This window comes from Myodes glareolus, chromosome 7, assembly GCF_982192425.1.
Source record: "Myodes glareolus chromosome 7, mMyoGla1.1, whole genome shotgun sequence".
Classification (NCBI taxonomy): Eukaryota; Metazoa; Chordata; class Mammalia; order Rodentia; family Cricetidae; genus Myodes; species Myodes glareolus.
In genome coordinates, this window is record NC_142032.1 from 32,025,581 (window position 1) to 32,045,021 (window position 19,441).

The 19,441-nt window shown below is 36.5% G+C and overlaps 1 protein-coding gene across 2 annotated transcripts in view; it reads right to left on the reverse strand.

The window, feature by feature from the left end:
- Uhrf2 (ubiquitin like with PHD and ring finger domains 2) overlaps positions 1-19,441 on the reverse strand; it is a 77,837-nt gene that overhangs the window by 7,762 nt on the left and 50,634 nt on the right. For both annotated transcript variants that reach the window (XM_085693781.2, XM_087908006.1), the window contains 9 exons: positions 18,409-18,627; positions 14,797-14,906; positions 13,882-14,068; positions 10,087-10,210; positions 9,396-9,503; positions 7,717-7,821; positions 4,584-4,690; positions 2,656-2,818; positions 1,741-1,881 (listed from right to left, as the gene is read on the reverse strand). In XM_085693781.2, coding sequence (XP_085549907.1) covers positions 1,741-1,881; positions 2,656-2,818; positions 4,584-4,690; positions 7,717-7,821; positions 9,396-9,503; positions 10,087-10,210; positions 13,882-14,068; positions 14,797-14,906; positions 18,409-18,627 — 1,264 coding nt within the window. The remainder of the gene's footprint in view (positions 1-1,740; positions 1,882-2,655; positions 2,819-4,583; positions 4,691-7,716; positions 7,822-9,395; positions 9,504-10,086; positions 10,211-13,881; positions 14,069-14,796; positions 14,907-18,408; positions 18,628-19,441) is intronic.

The following is a 19,441-nucleotide window of genomic DNA, read 5'->3' on the forward strand; positions in this document are numbered from 1 at the left end:
TCCTGGATGGGAGGAGACTTTGCATTTTCGATCCTTCTAGCCCACTGGTATAAATACCCGACTTGAGTTTAATAAAGTTGCCATTTACTCTGGTAAATGAGCAAAGGTCTCTTTTGTGTGTGTCTCTTTTTCAACCCTCAGGACAATCATCCATTCTCGTGGGCTCAAGTTCGGGAAAGCGCGCAGCCTGAACCGGGTGTGGGTATCCATTGGGAAGTGCAGACTTTTACAGTAACCCAGATCCAGAAAGACAAACATGGCATGCATTCACTGATAAGTAAACATTAGCTATTAAATAAAGGATAATCATACTACAATCCACAGACCCAGAGAGTCTAAGTAACAAGGCTCAAGGAGGGGGACAGGTAATCCATGGATCTCCTGGGAAGGGGAAATAGAACAGATTTCTGTGAGTTGATTGAGGGCAGGTAGGGATGAGAACAGGAAGGTTCAGGTGGTGGAGGTGGAGGGAGAGGGTACTGGGAGATATGACTGGAATTGAGGGGTATGGGGGTGCAGTGTTGAAACTCAGTGCAACAGAAACTCCCTGGAATCTAGGAGAGACTCTAATGAAGTTTCCTAGTAATGGGGAATACAGAGCCCAAACTTGCCACCTTCTAGAACCAGACAAGGCTCCCAGCAGAGGGACTCAGACATCAACCCAGCCATAAAACCTTGAACTACAATCTGTCCTGCCTCTAAGATGTGCTGGTATGATGGTGGTACAGAACTTGTGGTAGTGGCCAACCCATTACAAATCCAACTTGAGGTCCATGCCACAAGAGAAAATCCACGTCTGACATTGCCTGGGGTGAGTGAGTAAGTGAGTGAGTGTGTGTGTAGAATCAGAAGTCAAACACGACTGGCAAAAAAGAAAAAACATGCCAATGAAATTATTCCTAATGATACTCTACTATATTCATAGATTAGTGCTTAGCCCAACTGACATCAGAGATGCATCATCCAGCAACTGATGGGAGCAGATGCAGAGATCCCAGTCAAACATAAGGCAGAGCCATGGGAATCCTGCAGAAGAGGGGGAGAAAGGACTGTAGAGGGGTCAAGGACACCACAAGAACACAGGCCACAAAATCAATTAACTAGGGTTCTAGGGGCTCAGATTCTGAATCAACAATCAATAATCTGAGTTTTTAGCTAGGTTTTCTGCATATAACTTATGACTGTGTGGCTTGGTGTTCTTTTGGGACACTTAACAGTTGGGGGTGTCTCTGACTCTTTTGCCTGTTCTTGGGACCCTTTTCCTCTTACTGAGTTGTCCCCCAGTCCTGATGCAAGGGTTTGTGCTAGCCTTATTGTAATTTGTTATGACGTGTTTGGTTGATATTCCTGGGAGGCTTGTGCGTTTTTTTGTTTGTTTGTTTTTGAAAAATGGAGGAGGAGATCTGGGGAAGAAGGGATGTGTATTGGGGGAAAGGGCACAGGGAGGAATGGAGGAAAGGCAAACTGTGATTGAGATTCAATGTATGAAAGAAGAATTTTAAAAACTTGAAAAGAAAAAAAATTTCTGCTTGTCTTTGACAAGTCCAGATTTTCCCCAGCATAGTCCAAAGTCACACAGTAATATGATACTTTGGAAGCCACCTTTTGTCTGGCTTCCTTCTGCATCCTTCTAGTCTTTATGTCTCACAGTCTACTGACCAACTACTATGTGTAGTGTTAAAAGCCCAGAGATAGCTGTACATTCTTGTAACACATGAACAGTGCAGACCAAGATCTAACCTGCAATCGCAGACACAGTCTCCTTGATCGTTCTATTCCTTCTGAGGTCCAAGGTGCAGGTTCAACATCATCTCTTCTTAATAGATAACGCCAAACCAAGAAGCCATGGCTGGATGAAATCTCTGGCCAGTATTTCACGACCTATATCATAATATTTCAGCATTACATTGAGATTTAAAGTTTAGACTAACCATGACACCATCCTATTAATAGTTTAAATAAATCTGCTATAATTAATGCAACTTCAGAATATTTGCTTTGTTATAAGAACAGTAAATAAGTCAAGAACATTATTAACACATTGTTATGAGCTTATTTCCTATTAATCTAGTTCTTACATAAGGATATAATTGTACAAATTTAACATAGTAACAAATTAACAGAATTTTGCAAATTAGGCAGAGAAAATGGTGGTAGCTGATTTGTTTACTCTATATATAAGGACACAAATACATTTTTATAGTGTATGTATTCTGCTTTCAAAAATCTATTATAATTATTAAAATTAAAAGGATTTTAAAGATACACAGTAACCAAGATATATAATGGTCAAACTACTCACATGGTTTTATTGTACGGACTATATACTAAATATAGAAACCTTGGGTCTAGAGTGCAGCGCTGGCCCAGTGTGTACAAATCATGGATTAGAGCCCCATCAGTACCAAACAAGAAAAAAAACAAAAGGAAAGCCATCTGGGCCCAAATTATAACTCTGCCTTAGGAATTTTCAAAGCCATTTTTCAAAATCTTGAAGTTAAGAGTTCACTTCATCTATCTTTTACATTTGTGGAAGAGTAGAAATGCCATGGGAACAGCCTATACTTTCTCTAGCCCACCCAGAGTAGTTTCTTATGATAAACATGTCTTAAAAGCCCCAGAATGACCAAGGAGATGTCATGCCAGATAGAGCACCTTATAAATGCCATCATATCTGTTGCCTTCTTCTGGAGCATATTTGCTGATCTTCCTCCCTTTAAAACTGCGTATCACTCTGACTGGCTTACCAGCTCTCCAATTCCGAGATTCTGCTCCAATTTTATCATCCAATGGAGCATCACAGTTTAGGGCCAATGCCCTAAAAGAAATAAAACAAAGTCTTTATACCAAGCAATCTTTTTTTAAGCATATAACTGAGTCATTAGCTCAATTAAAAAGTAAATTATGCCTTACCTGATGATTAAGATTCTATGATTCTTTCCACATTATTCCAGACAATAGGACTATGCTTTCCCCCACCAGCAGAGAAGACAAATCAGTTTTCTGATGTCACCCCCAAGTCAGGGGGTTGGTTCCCAGATAGCCTGTAGGGTTCTTCTGAAAATAATAACATCTATGCCACGTATAATAGAGAACAACTAGAAATTCATGGAATCTGCTTAAGATAATGTTTGTTGAGAAGAGAGAGGATGTTGGGAAACTAAAGTAAGTGATTGCTTTAAAAGTCAATTTTTGATGAAATGAGGTAAATTGCTGGAATAATGTAGAAAGAAATCCAGAAAAATAATTTTGTCAGCAAAGAACAAACAGCTTTTCTAAATTTTTCACATTCCAGACAATAAAAATTCTGGAAAGTCTAAAGGATATTAAGAACAAGTGTGACATGAGCATATTCTCCGAAGACGTCCACAGAAGGACAGACTTAAGTGCATCCAATGCCAGGGAAATTCTGGCAGTGAAGAGATTAGGTCCCCGAGGCTGGTCCTTGATGACACACGAGGACCACTGTGCAGACGGAGCGAGCTTTCGTGGGAATCCCCCTTGCATACAGTGCTGAATCAATAGAGAACCTAAGCTTGCATTCCTAAAATCCCCATACAATGTCATTATCAATGTAAGATACAGGCTCACTGAAAAAACATGTCAGGCTATTTCTGACTTTGTAGGAAAACGATAGCAAGGATTATGCTCCTATTTTAGGACTGCGATTTCACCAGTACATCTGATGTATCTCCTCTGCTAGTTCAGTAAAATAATTCACTGCCAGAAATAATACACAAGATATAAAACCAAGATTCTATGTAACCTGGTATATAGTAAAGTCTTGAAATAATACTGGTATATTCTTTATTTGACATAGTAAAAAGAAATTAAAGGGACAATATTTAAAACGTGGTGCCTTATATTCAAAGTGCAAAAATAATCGTTTTTAACTAAATGCCAAAATTCTCTTTATAGGGCATAACACCTCTTAACTTTTATATAGTTTACAAAATTTTTACTATGACAAGTTATAAAGCTATCTTTGCTATCTAGAGTTTCCGTTATTTTGTTAACATCAGCATGCATTTATAAAATATTTAGAAATTAAAATTTGTATCCTGTAGTAGTAAGGATGACACTAGTATTTAAAAAATCAATGCAATATGGATCTTTTGCAGCATATTTTTATAACTAAGAAGTTACTTTATTAATACAAATCCTAAAAGTGCTTAGAGTGCAGACTGATTAAGTTACCTGACATTTCACTTACCTATTCTTATAAGGCTAGTTCACATTAGTAAGTCACCTCTAAAACAAACTTGTACATGAAAGATAAAGATAGATGAGGAGAGCATCACTTTGGTTTTTGATTTATAGTTACCTTACCTCCAATTTCACTTAAATAGTATAGCTTCCTTTCTTTCAAAGGAAGAAATGTCAACATGTTTCAACATGTATACCACATGTATCAAGTGAGGAGGGAATAATGTCACTTAAAAATTAATAGGATGTAAAAATGACCAAAGGAATTTCATGTAACTCCTAGTTGAAGATTTTGCCCTACAGCTGAAATGACAAGTTATCCTGATAGGGTCTAATTTTCATGTAACCCCGAGATCGTACAGTCTTTAGAACAGCACCTGTTCATGTTTGTTAGTGTTTGATCAGCCGATGGTGCACCGATTCTTTTATTACCAGCAAGGTTTTTACCACCACTTCCAGTGTACGTGAACTCATCACCTCGGTCCTACAAGGAAAGATTTGTTTAGAGTGAGATGCTTAAACCTGAGTATAATCTTACCAATTCTCAGTTTAGAGTCACACATTAATTTAATATGTTATTGACATGTTTCTCAAGAGAATTTACCAAAATAAAGCAAAATGTAACATTGTGTATAGTATACTTTCAAAGTTTTATCACTTGATCTAAAGATTTTGCTTCAAAGTTCTAGTTTCCATTATCTTCAAACACAGTTATTCTCATGTGTGTATCTAAGTTATACGCAACATTTACAAAGTAAGGGCTTATGGGCTAGAAACATTTCATTTAATTCAACAGTAACTGACATATCAACACTAGCTTGCAGGTTCTTTATCAACTGTGTCACTTTCAGAAACATTCCATGATGGAATTCTTGGCAGTCATCTACATCGTACAGAATTTTCCTGATGAACATTCATATTTGACATGGACATTAAATAAACTTTATAAAGTTAAGTTTACAGAAAAGTTTCACCTTTGAGTTTTAATAGTATAGTAATTTTGTATATTTTATATTATGAATTCATTTATGGTATACTTAGGTTAAAAATGTGCATTACTACTATTAGTAATGTAAGTCTGGAAAATAATTTGAAAACTAAATGTAGTATTCAGCATCGATTAAATTTGATAAATATGCCCAAATGAGATGTTAGAAAACCCTACAACCCAATAATTTCTGTAGTAGCTACAAATTTATATAGGTACAACTAAATCTTAGCCAATTCAAAGCACAAAATAACTCCAGAAAATTATCAGTCTATAATTTATTCTAACAGTACTAGCTGGCTAGTTATCTGGCTCTTTAAATTATATTCTAATTAATTTATTTGGATGATGGGGCATTTACGTGACTTACAGTTCTCTCCCTCTACCATGGGAGACCTTAGGAACAAACTCAGGATGCCAGGTCTGGTGGTAAAAGAATACCCACTAGCCCAGGACTTTTTTTTTTATTGTAAACTCAAGATAAATTTAAGACAATGATTTTTTTTCCTTATTAAATTCTTTGTTGAAGGTTGCTTACTTCCCATACTGTTTCCCAACTGTGTGCATCCTAAGTGTTTTTCTGAGGCAAGCATGGTGGGGCACGCTGTGACCCTAAAACTAGGAAGCGTGTAGAAAGAAGACTAGATAAAATAAGGGACCAATTTGGGCTACACAGTGCACGATGTTGTCTATGAATGAATCAATGAACAAATAAGTGTTTCTATAGGCTCCCAAGCCTCCAATTAACATTTGGTTTTGAAATATTTAACATCTCTATTTTTTAAAGTAAGGAGTTAAATTTAACCTATAGTGTATTCCATTTGAAGGACCTCTAATAAACATATCCATAATGGTCCAGAGCATGCACCCTACCTCCTTCTTTCCTTCCTCCTCCCCACTCCTACTTCCTTCTGTCTTTTGCTTGTTTTTGAGACAAATCTCAGGCTGGTTTCAAACTTACTGTGTAGCTGAGGATGACCTTGAACTCCTCATCCTTTTGCCTCTACCTCCCAAGTGCTGGGATAATAGGCATGTGCCACCATGCCCTACTAAAATACTTCATAAATTGACGAGAAACAATCTTTCACATTGTTTCTGGATTGATTTCAGAATACCCAAATTCATAATCACCAAGTTTTCAAGTTATAGTAACGAGAGTGCTATAACAAAAAAGTAGTGAGCACACAACAGAATAGGCACAATCTAAGCTCAAAGTGATTAAAGCAGCAGAAGAAAAATAATCCTGAACCTTCTTCAAGCAGCAAACAACTAAATAAAGGCTAAAATTCTATACTATACCACTAACACATTTGCACTTCAATCATTATGCCAACAAAAGCTTTCTATTAAAGCAAATGAAAAAAAAATCAGCCTAGATTTGTTGTGTTTTCTGGACCATGAAGTAGCTTGTGCACGGCTGCTGCCTAGGAAGAGTACACACAAAGCTATGCCTGCTCAACGATATGAGGCTGCTACCACCAAGAAACAGAACTTCCCATAACCCCACCCTGCTACCAAACCCATAGCCTTGTGTGTTCAAGGCAAGTACTCTACCATGAAGCTACATTCCCATCCCGCAATTTCCCAATCTCTACTCTACCTCACAATCTGTTAAAGGGGTTACCTAAAAACAAGACTACTGTATAAATTCCTGCCCTCAAACCTAGTCGTACAGACCAGCAATTTCATCCTCACCTCCCCACCTAATTATTAGTTCAAAGCTATCTATAGCCTTAATTTATCTCATGACACTCTGCCATGCCTGTAAAACAAACATATAATATTGTATGACCCAGAAATTGCACTTCTTGACATAAGCGATGTATACAACTGTTGACTAAAGTATTATCTGTAATAGTTAAAAACTGAAAGTAAACCAGGTACTCCTTACTAGGTAAATGGTTAAAGTGTGATATATTTATACCACAGACTCAGAAATAAACAAGGCTGAATTATTAGTACACACCATAGAATCATGCTGAGTCACACACACACACACACACACAAATCTATACCCAAAGTTACAGACTACATGATCAATGCATAAAACTTGTTGAAGTGACAAAGCTATACAAATGGGAAACAGATTACTGATTATCAGGGGTTAGAGGGCCTGGGGACAACATAACAAAATCTTGAGAGTAGAAGCATTTGGCATCCTGACTGTTGGAGTCAAGATCCTGGCTGTGATAGTATCTAGTGAACAATTCAGCAAAATGATACTCTCGGGAAAGGATGCATACCATTTCTAATGCTATTAATTGTGAACCTACAATTATTTAAAGAGAGGCTTAATTTACTAAAAAAAAAAGCTCCACAGAGCATGTAATTCTATTAGTTACCAACTGTACAGGCTAAATCAACATACGTAAAAAATAGACATGGTTAAATCTTATAACTTATATAGAATCAATCTTTTCAACAAAAACTACGTTTAAAAAGACTTTTTATGCATTTTTAGACACAACTTTTGTATTTTATGAATGATCATGATAGATTCTAAAGATCGTATCATTACTTACAACTTCATCTGCAAATCCTCCAGCCAGCACAAGAGAATAAGCCCCATCATTGCTGCGACCATGAATTCCACCAACATGAGGCCTGTGAACACCTGCTTCGCTCACCTGTAAGGTAAAAGAAATATAAGATCAAAGTACATTCTACATGTGTGAAATTGTGAAAAATTAAAAGTAACAACTGGGTTTAGCCTTACAAAATGTTTCCATATGTATTATTAAAATCTAAAGCCCAATTGTTTCACCTAGAGTTTGCTTTCTCATTTTAATTTTCCCAAATAAATCCTTAAGGTCCTAGATTTTCCCCCCAGTGCTAGCCCCAAATCTTGCTTTGGGACCTACACACTAACAGATCCTTCTATACTGTCTTGTTTTGCTCTGTTCTAATCCATTCCGTCATCAACAGGACAATCCTTTTTATGTTTATTTCTAGACAGAGTCTTACAAAGTAGCCATGACTGGCATTGAATTAAATACGTATATCAGGGCTGGCCTTCAATTTGCATCATTCTTCTCCCTTTGCCTTCCTAGTACTGGAGTCATAGGCATGAGCCACCAAACATGGCTTAAAGAGTCCTTATATGGGTAGTTTTTGGTTGGGCTGGGGAGATGGCTTAGTGCCATATAAGCAAGAAGACCAAAGTTTGGATAGGTATAGTGGTCTGCCTGTAACTCCTGCCTCAGAAAGCAAACAGGGAATCCTTGAAACAGGCTATCTAGCAAGACTAGCAGTATAGGCAAGCTATTGATTTCATTAGAAAACTGTAATTCTTCACATTATAAAGCTGGTCAAAAGCATATGGCTTGGGAGGTCAAAGACCCTATCAGAGAAGCTGCTGTTGTTTTGCTACACAGACATGATGCATCAAGATTAAATTGTCTTCTAAATAACTGTACTTACACCCACAAATTATTGCTGATATTGGCTTTTGTCATGTAAGTTTCTTTTCTGCAGTGGCTAGTGTTCACTGCGGACACGCCTAATGGCCAAAATAATAGGAATAAATGGCTGTTGAATGCTCAGTCTTAAGTAGGACATATATATTACCCAATCCAAGACTCAAGGAACATTGCCAAAGAAAGGATGGAAAGAACATAAGAGGCAGAAGAGGTGAGGAAAGGTGAAGAATTTTAGTACTAGATTAACGGACACTCAATGCCTCAATAGCTTAATATTTATTCAAGAAAAGTCTCAAAGAAAATGTATAAAAGTAATTCTAAATCAAATAAGAATTTATCACATAACTTAAAATTACTTTATTAATTTTCCTAAAAGCTTACCAGTTCCACACAGAACTATAAAGCAAAGTGATAACTAAGACGGCTTTTCTGTCTGATTATGTCTGGGAAAGACATTCTAACAAGTGAATGACATGTGCTCCTTATCTGAAACCCATTTTTAAAAAATATTTATTTATTTATTATGTATACAATATTCTGTCTGTCTGTATGCCTGCAGGCCAGAAGAGGGCACCAGACCCCAATTACAGATGGTTGTGAGCCACCATGTGGTTGCTGGGAATTGAACTCAGGACCTTTGGAGGAGTAGGCAATGCTCTTAACCTCTGAGCAATCTCCCCAGCCCCCTGAAACCCATTTGTAATTTAAAACAAATGTTAGCATCACTTCAATTTTAATTACATGAATTTAACCCTTTCAAGTAAACCAATTTCAAAGCATACCTGAACTCTGAATCTCCAAGTTGATCCAACAGGAATACCAGGGATAGGTCCATAATGATTTGAAGGAACAATCGTACATTCTTTTGTACGACCAACACAAGCCATTCCCTGTAAGTTACAAAATAAGCTGTTTGAAAACTAATTAGGTAAAATTTTTTGATGATTTCTGATGTAGGATGTCCTTCTCTGTAGATGTGTTGCTCTTATTGGTTGATGAGTAAAGCTGTTTTGGGCAATGGCTTAGCAGAGTAAAGCCAGGCTGGAAATCCAAAAAGAGATACACAGAAAGAGTAAGCAGGATTAAAGAGATGCCATGTAGTCACTAAAGGAGAAAGATACCAGAACATTACCAGTAAACTACAACTTTGTGGCCATATACAGATTAATAGAAAGGGGTTAATTTAAGATGTAAGAGCTAGCTAGGAATATGCTTGAGCCATGGGCCACACAGTATAGTAATTAATACAGTTTTTTGTGTGATCATTTGGGTCTGGGAAACCAGGAAATGAAAGAACAGTCTCCATCTTCAGATTTCCAATTCAGATAAGATGCAAATAAAATAACTGGATCAATGAAATCTTTTTTATACAATTTAATTATCACTTTTAGTAACAAATTGTTTAATTTTTTATACTACCACTATTTTACTATGAATTGTTAGTAAGAAATTGAGAGGGAGTTTCATTTTTACCCTTCCCCAATCTCTCCGGCTTTCAGTGCTAGCTGAAGGCATCTTTGCTTTCTTCTTGCTCATCTTGAGTTTTTCCCCAGCCTTTACAACCTCACTGGAATCAGTTTTACAGGAAGGACAATACCTTAAAGGAATAAAAAAAGAACAAAGAATATTTGGTAACATCATACTAAAATTAGTGAAAAAATAATGGTCTTTCTGAATCAGACAAGAACTAGGACATATTGGGTTATAATACAGAGCATCAACTGTCACCAAAATTTTAAACGTTTCAAAAATATTCACATAATAAAGCTAATAGTAAAAAAAAATTCTTCTATCAATTTTAGAGAACTTCAAGATTTTATGCACCCTGAAATTTAATTCAAAATCATGGTATATGTGTGTGTCTAAGATTCAAATGTTACCACAATTTTTACTAGCTCTAATAAAATAAAACATTCATTTGAAATTATTATAAAAATCAAAGGAGAAAGAATTCTAGGTCCAACAGCAAAATATGCAATGGATCATCTTTTCATATAATTTAGTTATTAGAATTTTCATTATAAAAAATATACAAGAGGCCAGTGAGTAATTCAGTGAGTAAAGGTGCCTGCTACCAAGTCAGGTAACAGAAGTTCAATCCCCAGGGCCTACATGGTGGAAAGAGAGAAATGGTTCCCTCAAGCTGTTCTCTGAATTACATACCTGTACTGTGGTACGCACAAATGCACGTGCGCGCGCGCGTGCACACACACACACACACACACACACACACACACACACACACACACACACATTCTAACACACAATAAGAAACCGAAATGCAGTATGTATGTGTGTGTATGGTATAGTTCTTTGACAGAGAATTTCAACACCAAAAAGTCTAGGCCACTTTAATAGATTTGCAGGACAGCAACTCTAGATCTACTTCAGTTCTCTGTGCTTGTCTGTCCTTTCTCATAAAGCTGCTTTACTCTTTCTCTAAAAACCAGGTCTATAGAATGAGATAAGGCTACTCTACTACCAAAAACTGGAAAGTCTACAACAGTTTTTCCCAATCTTTCTGATGCTGTGACCCTTTAATAAAGTCCCTCAAATTGTAGTCCCCAACCATAAAATTATTGTTAGAGGCTGGTCCTATGGAATCATAGCCACGGGATCTCCATGAACAACAGGATATCTGAGAGGAGTTTTGGAGTTTTGGTGAGGGTCCAGTGATGATGGTATACCAGAAGGCAGAGGCCTTGGCCAACAACACATTACACGATGAACATTTGCAAGTAAAGTTGTCTGTTTGAACAAAAGGGTTCACTGTGTGATACAGAGCAGGTCCCAATGCCACTAAGATGAATGAGGAGGCAATGGAGAGGAGGGAAAGATGGAGGAACAAAATGGTTTTCTGGGAGGCTTGCTTTCTGTTATTGTAATTAATATTCTTATTTGTATTTTTTGTTTTTTATTTTTATTATTAAGTCTCCCTTTGGGGGGAAGCTACAAAGGTGAATGACAGATACGAAGTGACTGGGAAGTGAGTGGAATTGGGGTGCATAGGATAAAATTTCCCCCCCCAAAAAAATCAAAAAAAAATTATGCAAACTAAAATTATTTTTATTATTATTTCATAACTGTAATTTTGCTACTGCTGTGAATTGCAATATAAATATCTGTGTTTTCCGACCATCATAGAAAACCCCTGTGAAAGGGCCATTCAACCTCAAAGGGGTCACTACACATAGGTTGAGAACCACTGGACAAGAGCATACCAACAAAGATATAATTCAGTACCTAATCCATCTTAAATTTTTGTCTTTCTTTTCATGACTATCTCTTCCATATAAATATTAGAGGAAAGAATGTATCTATGCCCTAGTCACTCCTAATTAAGAGATCTACACTAGTAGGGTAAAAATGCAAATATTTTAGTTCCCTCGATTGAAACAATTCTACCTGAAAGGGTACTAAAATTCCTTCCACTATTACATTTCCACTAAAACAAGAACAAATGAGACTTCAAAGGAAGCACAGTACTAGTCATGTGATTATGCAAGTCAGAGGCAGAAAGTAACAGAAAGGAGTCAAAACCTTTCTCCATTTTGTAGTTTTCTTTTAAATTTAAAAATTTTGTGTGTGCGCGCATGCACACACGCACATGCACATTCATGGCACACATGGAGGTCAGAAGACAACTTGAGAGAGTTGGTTCTGTCCTTCTACTATATGGATCCCAGGGACTGAACTCGGGTTATTCTTGACCTACTGTCTTTCTCTACTGAACCACATCACTGGCCCCTTTCTTTTCTTTTACCCCTGAAGTTTCTGTAGTAAGACAGCCATCACATTTTCAAAAGGCACAGAAAAGACTAAAGAAAAGAAGAGTTATCTATTCTTCACATCATATTCACTAGTCACTTGGACATTAGTATTATTTTACTATTATATCCCTTCCTTAAAAATATTCCACGTAGCAAAATGTGTGGGTGGGGGAAGAGCACCGAAAAAGTGGCTCAGGTGTTAAGAGCACATACTGCTCTGTCGGAAGATCAGTTTGATTCCTAGCTCCCTCATCAAGACAGCTCAAAACAGCATGTACTTCCAGCTCCAAGGATTCCAATGCCTTCTACTGAAAACTGAGGGTGCTGCATACGTACACACGCACACATGCACAGAAGCATACATAATTAAAACACAAAAACAATTTAAAAAATACTTCAAAAAAGATCCTGCAATGTGATTATTTAAAGGTTTATTATAATTTTTACTAGGCACCTTTCTCTAAATCTTTTAAGTGGTTTGTTTCCAACTATCACTACATATTTAAATTTAGTTTATGGTAAGTATATTTAATATTAGAGCCTTGTTCTATTTAAGAACTCTGTAAGATTAGAGATATAATACATATAGAACACTGTTAATATACATTAAGTATTTAATTGCTAAGAATATAACAGAAAATCCAACATACTAGGGGTAGACAGCCATTAGAAAGGCTTATTAGGCATAAGTGAAAAACTGAAGCTAAGCATAGAGGAAAATGTTTCCAGGAGGAAAATGACTCAAGTATGAAAACAGAAAAAGAATGAGACTTACAAAATTAAAGGGAACTGAATATGGCTAGAATAGAGAGTATTTAGGGAAGTAAGGGAGAAAAGTAGTATGGAAGGTAGATGGAAAAACTATGTATTAACAGCATTCCAGGTTCCTGAAAGGCAACTTAAGGCCTCGGAAGCAAAGGCATAATCAAATATGCACTTTCGAATGTCTCCATACTAGAATATGACCAGAAAGAAAAAAATATACAATCAGAAGCCAGCTGAGAGTTATCACAGCAAATGAGTAAAGCTGCCAGTGCTAGGCAATCGCTATCCATGACATTTTAAATACTTTAGTGTACTAAGTATCTTTAGAAATTCATGTTTGGCCAGTCCTGTAATCCTAAGCACCTGGGAGACATAGGTAGGCAGTTTTCTATCAGTTTGAGGCCAGACTGGTCTACACAGCAAGTTCCAGGTCTGCCAGGGACTACATAATAAGAAACTATCTGAAGAAAATAAAAAAGAGGGAGAGAGGGAGGGAGAGAAGGAAGAAGGGATAGGAGGGGGGAGGGAGGGAGGGGGGAAGGAAGGGAGGAAGGGAGGAAGGGAGGAAGGGAGGAAGGGAGGAAGGGAGGAAGGGAGGAAGGAAGGAAGGAAGGAAGGAAGGAAGGAAGGAAGGAAGGAAGGAAGGAAGGAAGGAAGGAATCCACTCTTGGAAGATCCATTTTGTAGAAAAACAGTAATTAAAATAGAAAAAGACAAAACCCGGTGATGGTACCAGTACTCTTCTTCCGGGATTTTATCCAAAGGTGGACTCAGGCAGTAGATATGATATGCCATATTGCACTCATCACACAGAAGTTGCATGTTGGGATCCCGTTTCTCTCCACATTTATGGCAAGAACACATGTGACATTTCGTATCTGGATCTCCACCACACAGGTCACACTCAGGGTCATTTTTCCCTATAAAGAACAAAATTTTGGAAGTTTTATCTTTTTATATCTATTATTCTCATAAAGAAAAATCCAATGAAAAAGCATACAATTTATTTTTATTTTTTTAAAATATTTATTTATTTATTATGTATACAATATTCTGTCTGTGTGTATGCCTGCAGGCCAGAAGAGGGCACCAGACCTCATTACAGATGGTTGTGAGCCACCATGTGGTTGCTGGGAATTGAACTCAGGACTTTCGGAAGAGCAGGCAATGCTCTTAACCTCTGAGCCATCTCTCCAGCCCCTACAATTTATTTTTAAATGAAAAGCAGAATGTACTGAGAATAACAACCCAAGGTGAGGTTTAGTAAGTGCCTCAGGCTAGAGATGGCTTAGTACATAAAAGTACCTACTGCCAAGCTGGGTGACCTGAGTTCAATCCCCATAGCCCACATGATGTAAGGAGAGAACTCCAAGAGTCCTATAACCTCTACACTTGTGTGCTGTGACACACATGGATAAACACACACATACACACACACAACACATTTTTAAACAAAACAAAACATGTATAAGCATTTGAAACACCATTTTACAAACATAACTACTACAAACTATTCTTTTTCCTTTAAATGAAGAAAATTTATATGGTCTACTATTTTATAACTCCTCCAAAATTATTCATTGATCAAATAAAACTAAATTTCCATTACACAGCAAATTGAGTGTAAGCCTAAGGGAGAAACGCATACTTAAAAATTTTCCGTCTGCAAAGGAAAGAGGACGGGCTCCAGGTTTCTCAATCTTGAAGATTTCATCTACAAACACCACACGGCAGTCATTTAATGTTCCTTCAGAACCCCTGCTTAAAAAGAGGAAAAAACATTAATCTCTATCAGCAAAATTTAAATTATGTAAAAATAACAATTATAAGTCATTGTAAAAATTTATTTTTCCAACTTATAAATTGAGTTTATAGCTATCATAATTACTTCGGTTTTTTACTTACAGTAGTTAATCCTCAAGGTTAGCTATAATTTCAGAGCAATATCAGGAAAAGATAAATTAAGAGACTTTATTCCTAGGAAAAAATAAGGTGGCCTGTTACTAGATATGTTTTTCAAATATGAAGCCACAGTTACTTTAATTTATACTTATATGCGTATTCTTCCATTTCCTACTATGACTGAAAACTTGTCTCTCCTTTAAAAACATTATTAATTATTTGAATATGTAGGTTTTTGCAAACACTGCATGTGAATACAGGTACCTGCAAAATCTAGATGCATTGAGTCGTCCCCTTGGAGCTGGAGTTAAAGAAGGATTGTGAGCTACCTGACATGGATTCAAATTGATCTTCTACAAGAGCAACAATCACTCATAACCACTGAGCTATTTTTCCAGCCCTCTTTATACTTCTTAATCATAGCTTTTGCTTTGTATTTAGAAGACATATTATTAGGTACACATAGATTTAAGACTTTTATTTATTTGCTTTGGCCCCTGTTTCATAACAACTTTTTAAAGATTTATTTATTTAATGTGCACTGGTGCTTTCTGTATATATTCTGTGTGAGGGTGTTGGATCCCTTGGAACTGGAGTTACAGCTGTGAGCTGCCATGTGGTGCTGGGAATTGATCCTGGGTCCTCTTGTAGAGCAGCCAGTGCTCTTAACCACTGAGTCATCTCTCCAGTCCTCCTTCTACTTTTTATTTAAAAGAGAAAGCAGCATCCATTTACTTAAAACTTTCTCCACATTTACCTTTTCTGAAAAATTTAATATCAAATATAAGATAGAAAACTATACAGATAAATAACTCAAGCAACTGTGAGGTATGGAGTCTTTGCTATCATCACTGATGACAGCAGATAGAACTGTCATGCTACCTCAGAAATAATCATTTCTTCACATCTTCTCAAGAGCTTCATTTAACATAATTTCCTGTAGCCTTACTGCTTGTCTACCACCCTTAGCATATGGCATAATTTCACCAATCCACTAGTCTATAATCTATAAATTTCCATACCCTCTTTTTCTTCCTTGCAATTGCTTAAGAACACTGTTTGTCCAAACGCTTCTCAGTCTTGGTTTTGACACTTGGATTTTCAGAGAATGGTGACCACTTAACTAAAGTTAAAGACTATAACCTAGCATTCTACATGTGCGAACAAGCCCACAGAAGGCAGAAGAGGGCACTGGATTCTCTGAAACTAGAGTTACAGTTACAGTGTTTATGAGATGCCCATGTGGGTATAGAGAACTATACCCATGTCCTTTAAAAGAGCAGTAAATGGTCCAAAGCCATCTCGAGACTCTAGGAAGATTTTTAACTGTGAAATAAATACCTATCCTCGAACCACCCTTGCGTTTACAGCTTTTATGTTCCTAACACTTTAGTAAGAACTGAGTAGTGTTTCACGGTGGGAACAGCTATAATGCAACTGTTATACCAATCAATACTATGCCTGTCCATCATTCTACTCATCCTTAGTCTAGTTACTGAAGTAATTTTCAACCTTAGGATCAGTTAGAGGAATCATTTATAAAATAGCAAATTTTTTCTTTTCCTATAAATTATTTATCTTTTTGTTCATTTATTTATTCATTCTGAGACAGGGTCTCACTATGTAGCCATCGATCTTACTGTCGATGCCTCTCAGTGTTCTAATTTAAAGATGTGCGCCACTTACCCCAGATCATTTCTTTTTTGAAGTTCATAGCTATGAGTTTAGTTTTATCTCCTATTGTACACCCCTTTTTTAATATTTACTGAAGCCAAGTATATAAAGGTCCCTATACAATCAAGTTATTCTGGTAGTTTCTTCAGATTTGTATACACATCTGAATGAATTTTATTGCTTATATTGAGCTACATATTTTTCTCTGTTCTCCTTCCTTCCTCCCCAATTCCCTTCTACCCTTTCCCAAGATCCCCACAATCCCAATTTACTTAGGAGATCTTGTCTTTTTTACTTCCCATGTAGATCAGATCCATGTAGATATCTCTTTTAGGGTCCTCTTGTCTAGGCTCCCTGGGATTATGAGTTGTAGGATGGTTTTTCCTTTGCTTTATGTCTAAAACCCACCTATGAATGTCTGTCTGTCTGTCTGTCTGTCTCTCTCTCTGTTTGTGTGTATGTGTGTCTTTCTGGGTCTGGGTTATCTCATTCAATATGTTGTTTTCTACATTCATACATCTGCTTGCAAATTTCAATATACATATCTGAAATTGTTTAGAAATCTGTAAATTAATTACATTCTTAGTTGAGTAACAGAACAACCACACTTATATTTCTGTAGAAAGGTCTGAAATTTGTTTTCCAAAATATGAGCTTTGATTCTAATATTCTAATATGAAAACAATAAAGTAAAAGTTTTCTTCAACACATCCCAATAGTCTTTATCCTTGTCTCAGGTTAGTAACTATTTTCATGAAGGTTCAGACAATAAGCAGTTTAGGTTGTGTGACCAGACAATCTCAGCTGCAGTTCCTCAAAGCTGATGTACAGATAATAATCAACAGGTGGTGCTGTGTTCCATTAACTTTATTCTAAGCACATGAGCTAGTGGGCTAAACCAATGTGTGATTGCTCCCAGATCTGTCACCTTTTGCCATTAATCCAGTTAACTAAAACATGAATATACAAATTTGGCTCTTAACAAGCAAAATCTGTTAATGTCATACTAGTATACCAGTGCTCAATACATCTCACCTTGTATATATTCATCATAAAAAATACATAGAATTTACAAGGAAAATTTAGATACTCTTTACTATAAATCATGTGGGAGTGATAACTTCCCAGGTGTAAAAGTTCTCTATGAGACCATGTCTACAACTCTATCATTTGAGGAAAATTCTGCGAAGTTACAAGCCAGAAAAGAGGTTAAGCTGTCATCTACAGCAAATATGTTAACATGGTTTTTCAGTATTTTTGTATATTATTTCATCTATAAGAATTCTAAGCTAGGTGGTGGTGGTGCACAACTTTAATTCCAGTACTTGGGAGTCAGAGGCAGGTGGACTTCTGTGAGTTTAAAGCCAATCTAGTCTACAAATCAAGTTCCAAAAAAGCCACAGCTGTTATATAAAGGAACCTTGTCTCCGTAAAACAACAAAAAAGAACTGTAGGAAACACAGGCTTTTCTTGTAAGACACTTTCATATACAATATTCTCCAAAATTATCATTAACCTTAGCGATGAAGATAGATTTGGTCTTAAAAAATTCTCAAGGATTTATAAAAATATTCTTATAAAAAAAGAAAATTTTCTTTAACTCCATCTTCTTTAATAGAAATATGTGCTTCCCATCTGAGAATTATACTTCTAATTGAATAACTAAACGGTACAAAAACCTTACCCCAGGAACACTTTCACATGAACTTCTTTTTTGGTCCTTGAGATTGTCTTCAGTGTAGTAATTTCAGCATCATACCAAAATCCTCTTTTGCCTGGATTTTCTACATTGTAATTAACCATTACCACATCACCAACATTCAGTTCATTCCATTTTAAAGTGGTTCTTGCTCGTGGTCGAAGATCTTTAACATTCATTTCTAGTGTACCACTTTCTGGATACCTGAGTGAAAACGAAAAGAAACCACACGATAGAGGTCAGAATTATTTTCCCAGGAGGCTAAAATTTCATGCAATATATAGAAAGACCTAATTTGCAGAGTTGAGAGAAAAAGTAAAATGTTCAGTGGTGGTGGCACATGACGGAAGGATATGCTAAAGAAAGGAGAATGAATTTGAGATCAGCCTGGACTACACCTTAAGATGTATACGTATCTATAAAGTAATCAGGCAGCAACAACCATTATTACTGGGTATACTTCTCGCTTATACTGTGACACTCACAGGCTAGTATCTATAAATGTGAACCTGAATGAACTCTCTTCCTCCACCCAACTAAGCATTAGACAGGGCCTTTTTCATGGCTTTCAAAATGTTAGGCAAATGTATTCATCATCGTATTAAGTTGGGATTTCTTTACAGACTCATTTTCTTTGTGTGTACATGCATATGCGAATATATACCTCATGTGTGAAGGTGCCTGCTGAGGCCATCATATCCCCTGGAGCTAGAGTTGCATACAGTTGACAATTCAAAGTGACAGTGCTGGAAGCCAAAGTCATTCTCTGGAAAAACTGAAAACATTCTTAACTGCTGAGCCGTGTCTTCAAATCCTGGGGTTTCTTTATGTAATAAATTTATTCTGTCACTTATTACTGTTATAATATGCTAAATGAGATTGTTTATCTTTCTTGATACTTAAATGATAAACATTAATGACTTTAATTATCACAGTAAAAGAATTCTTAATAAAAGCTGAGGAAGATGTTAATTATTAACTAAAAGATGGAGTATTTAAAACACAAACTCTTCTCTCA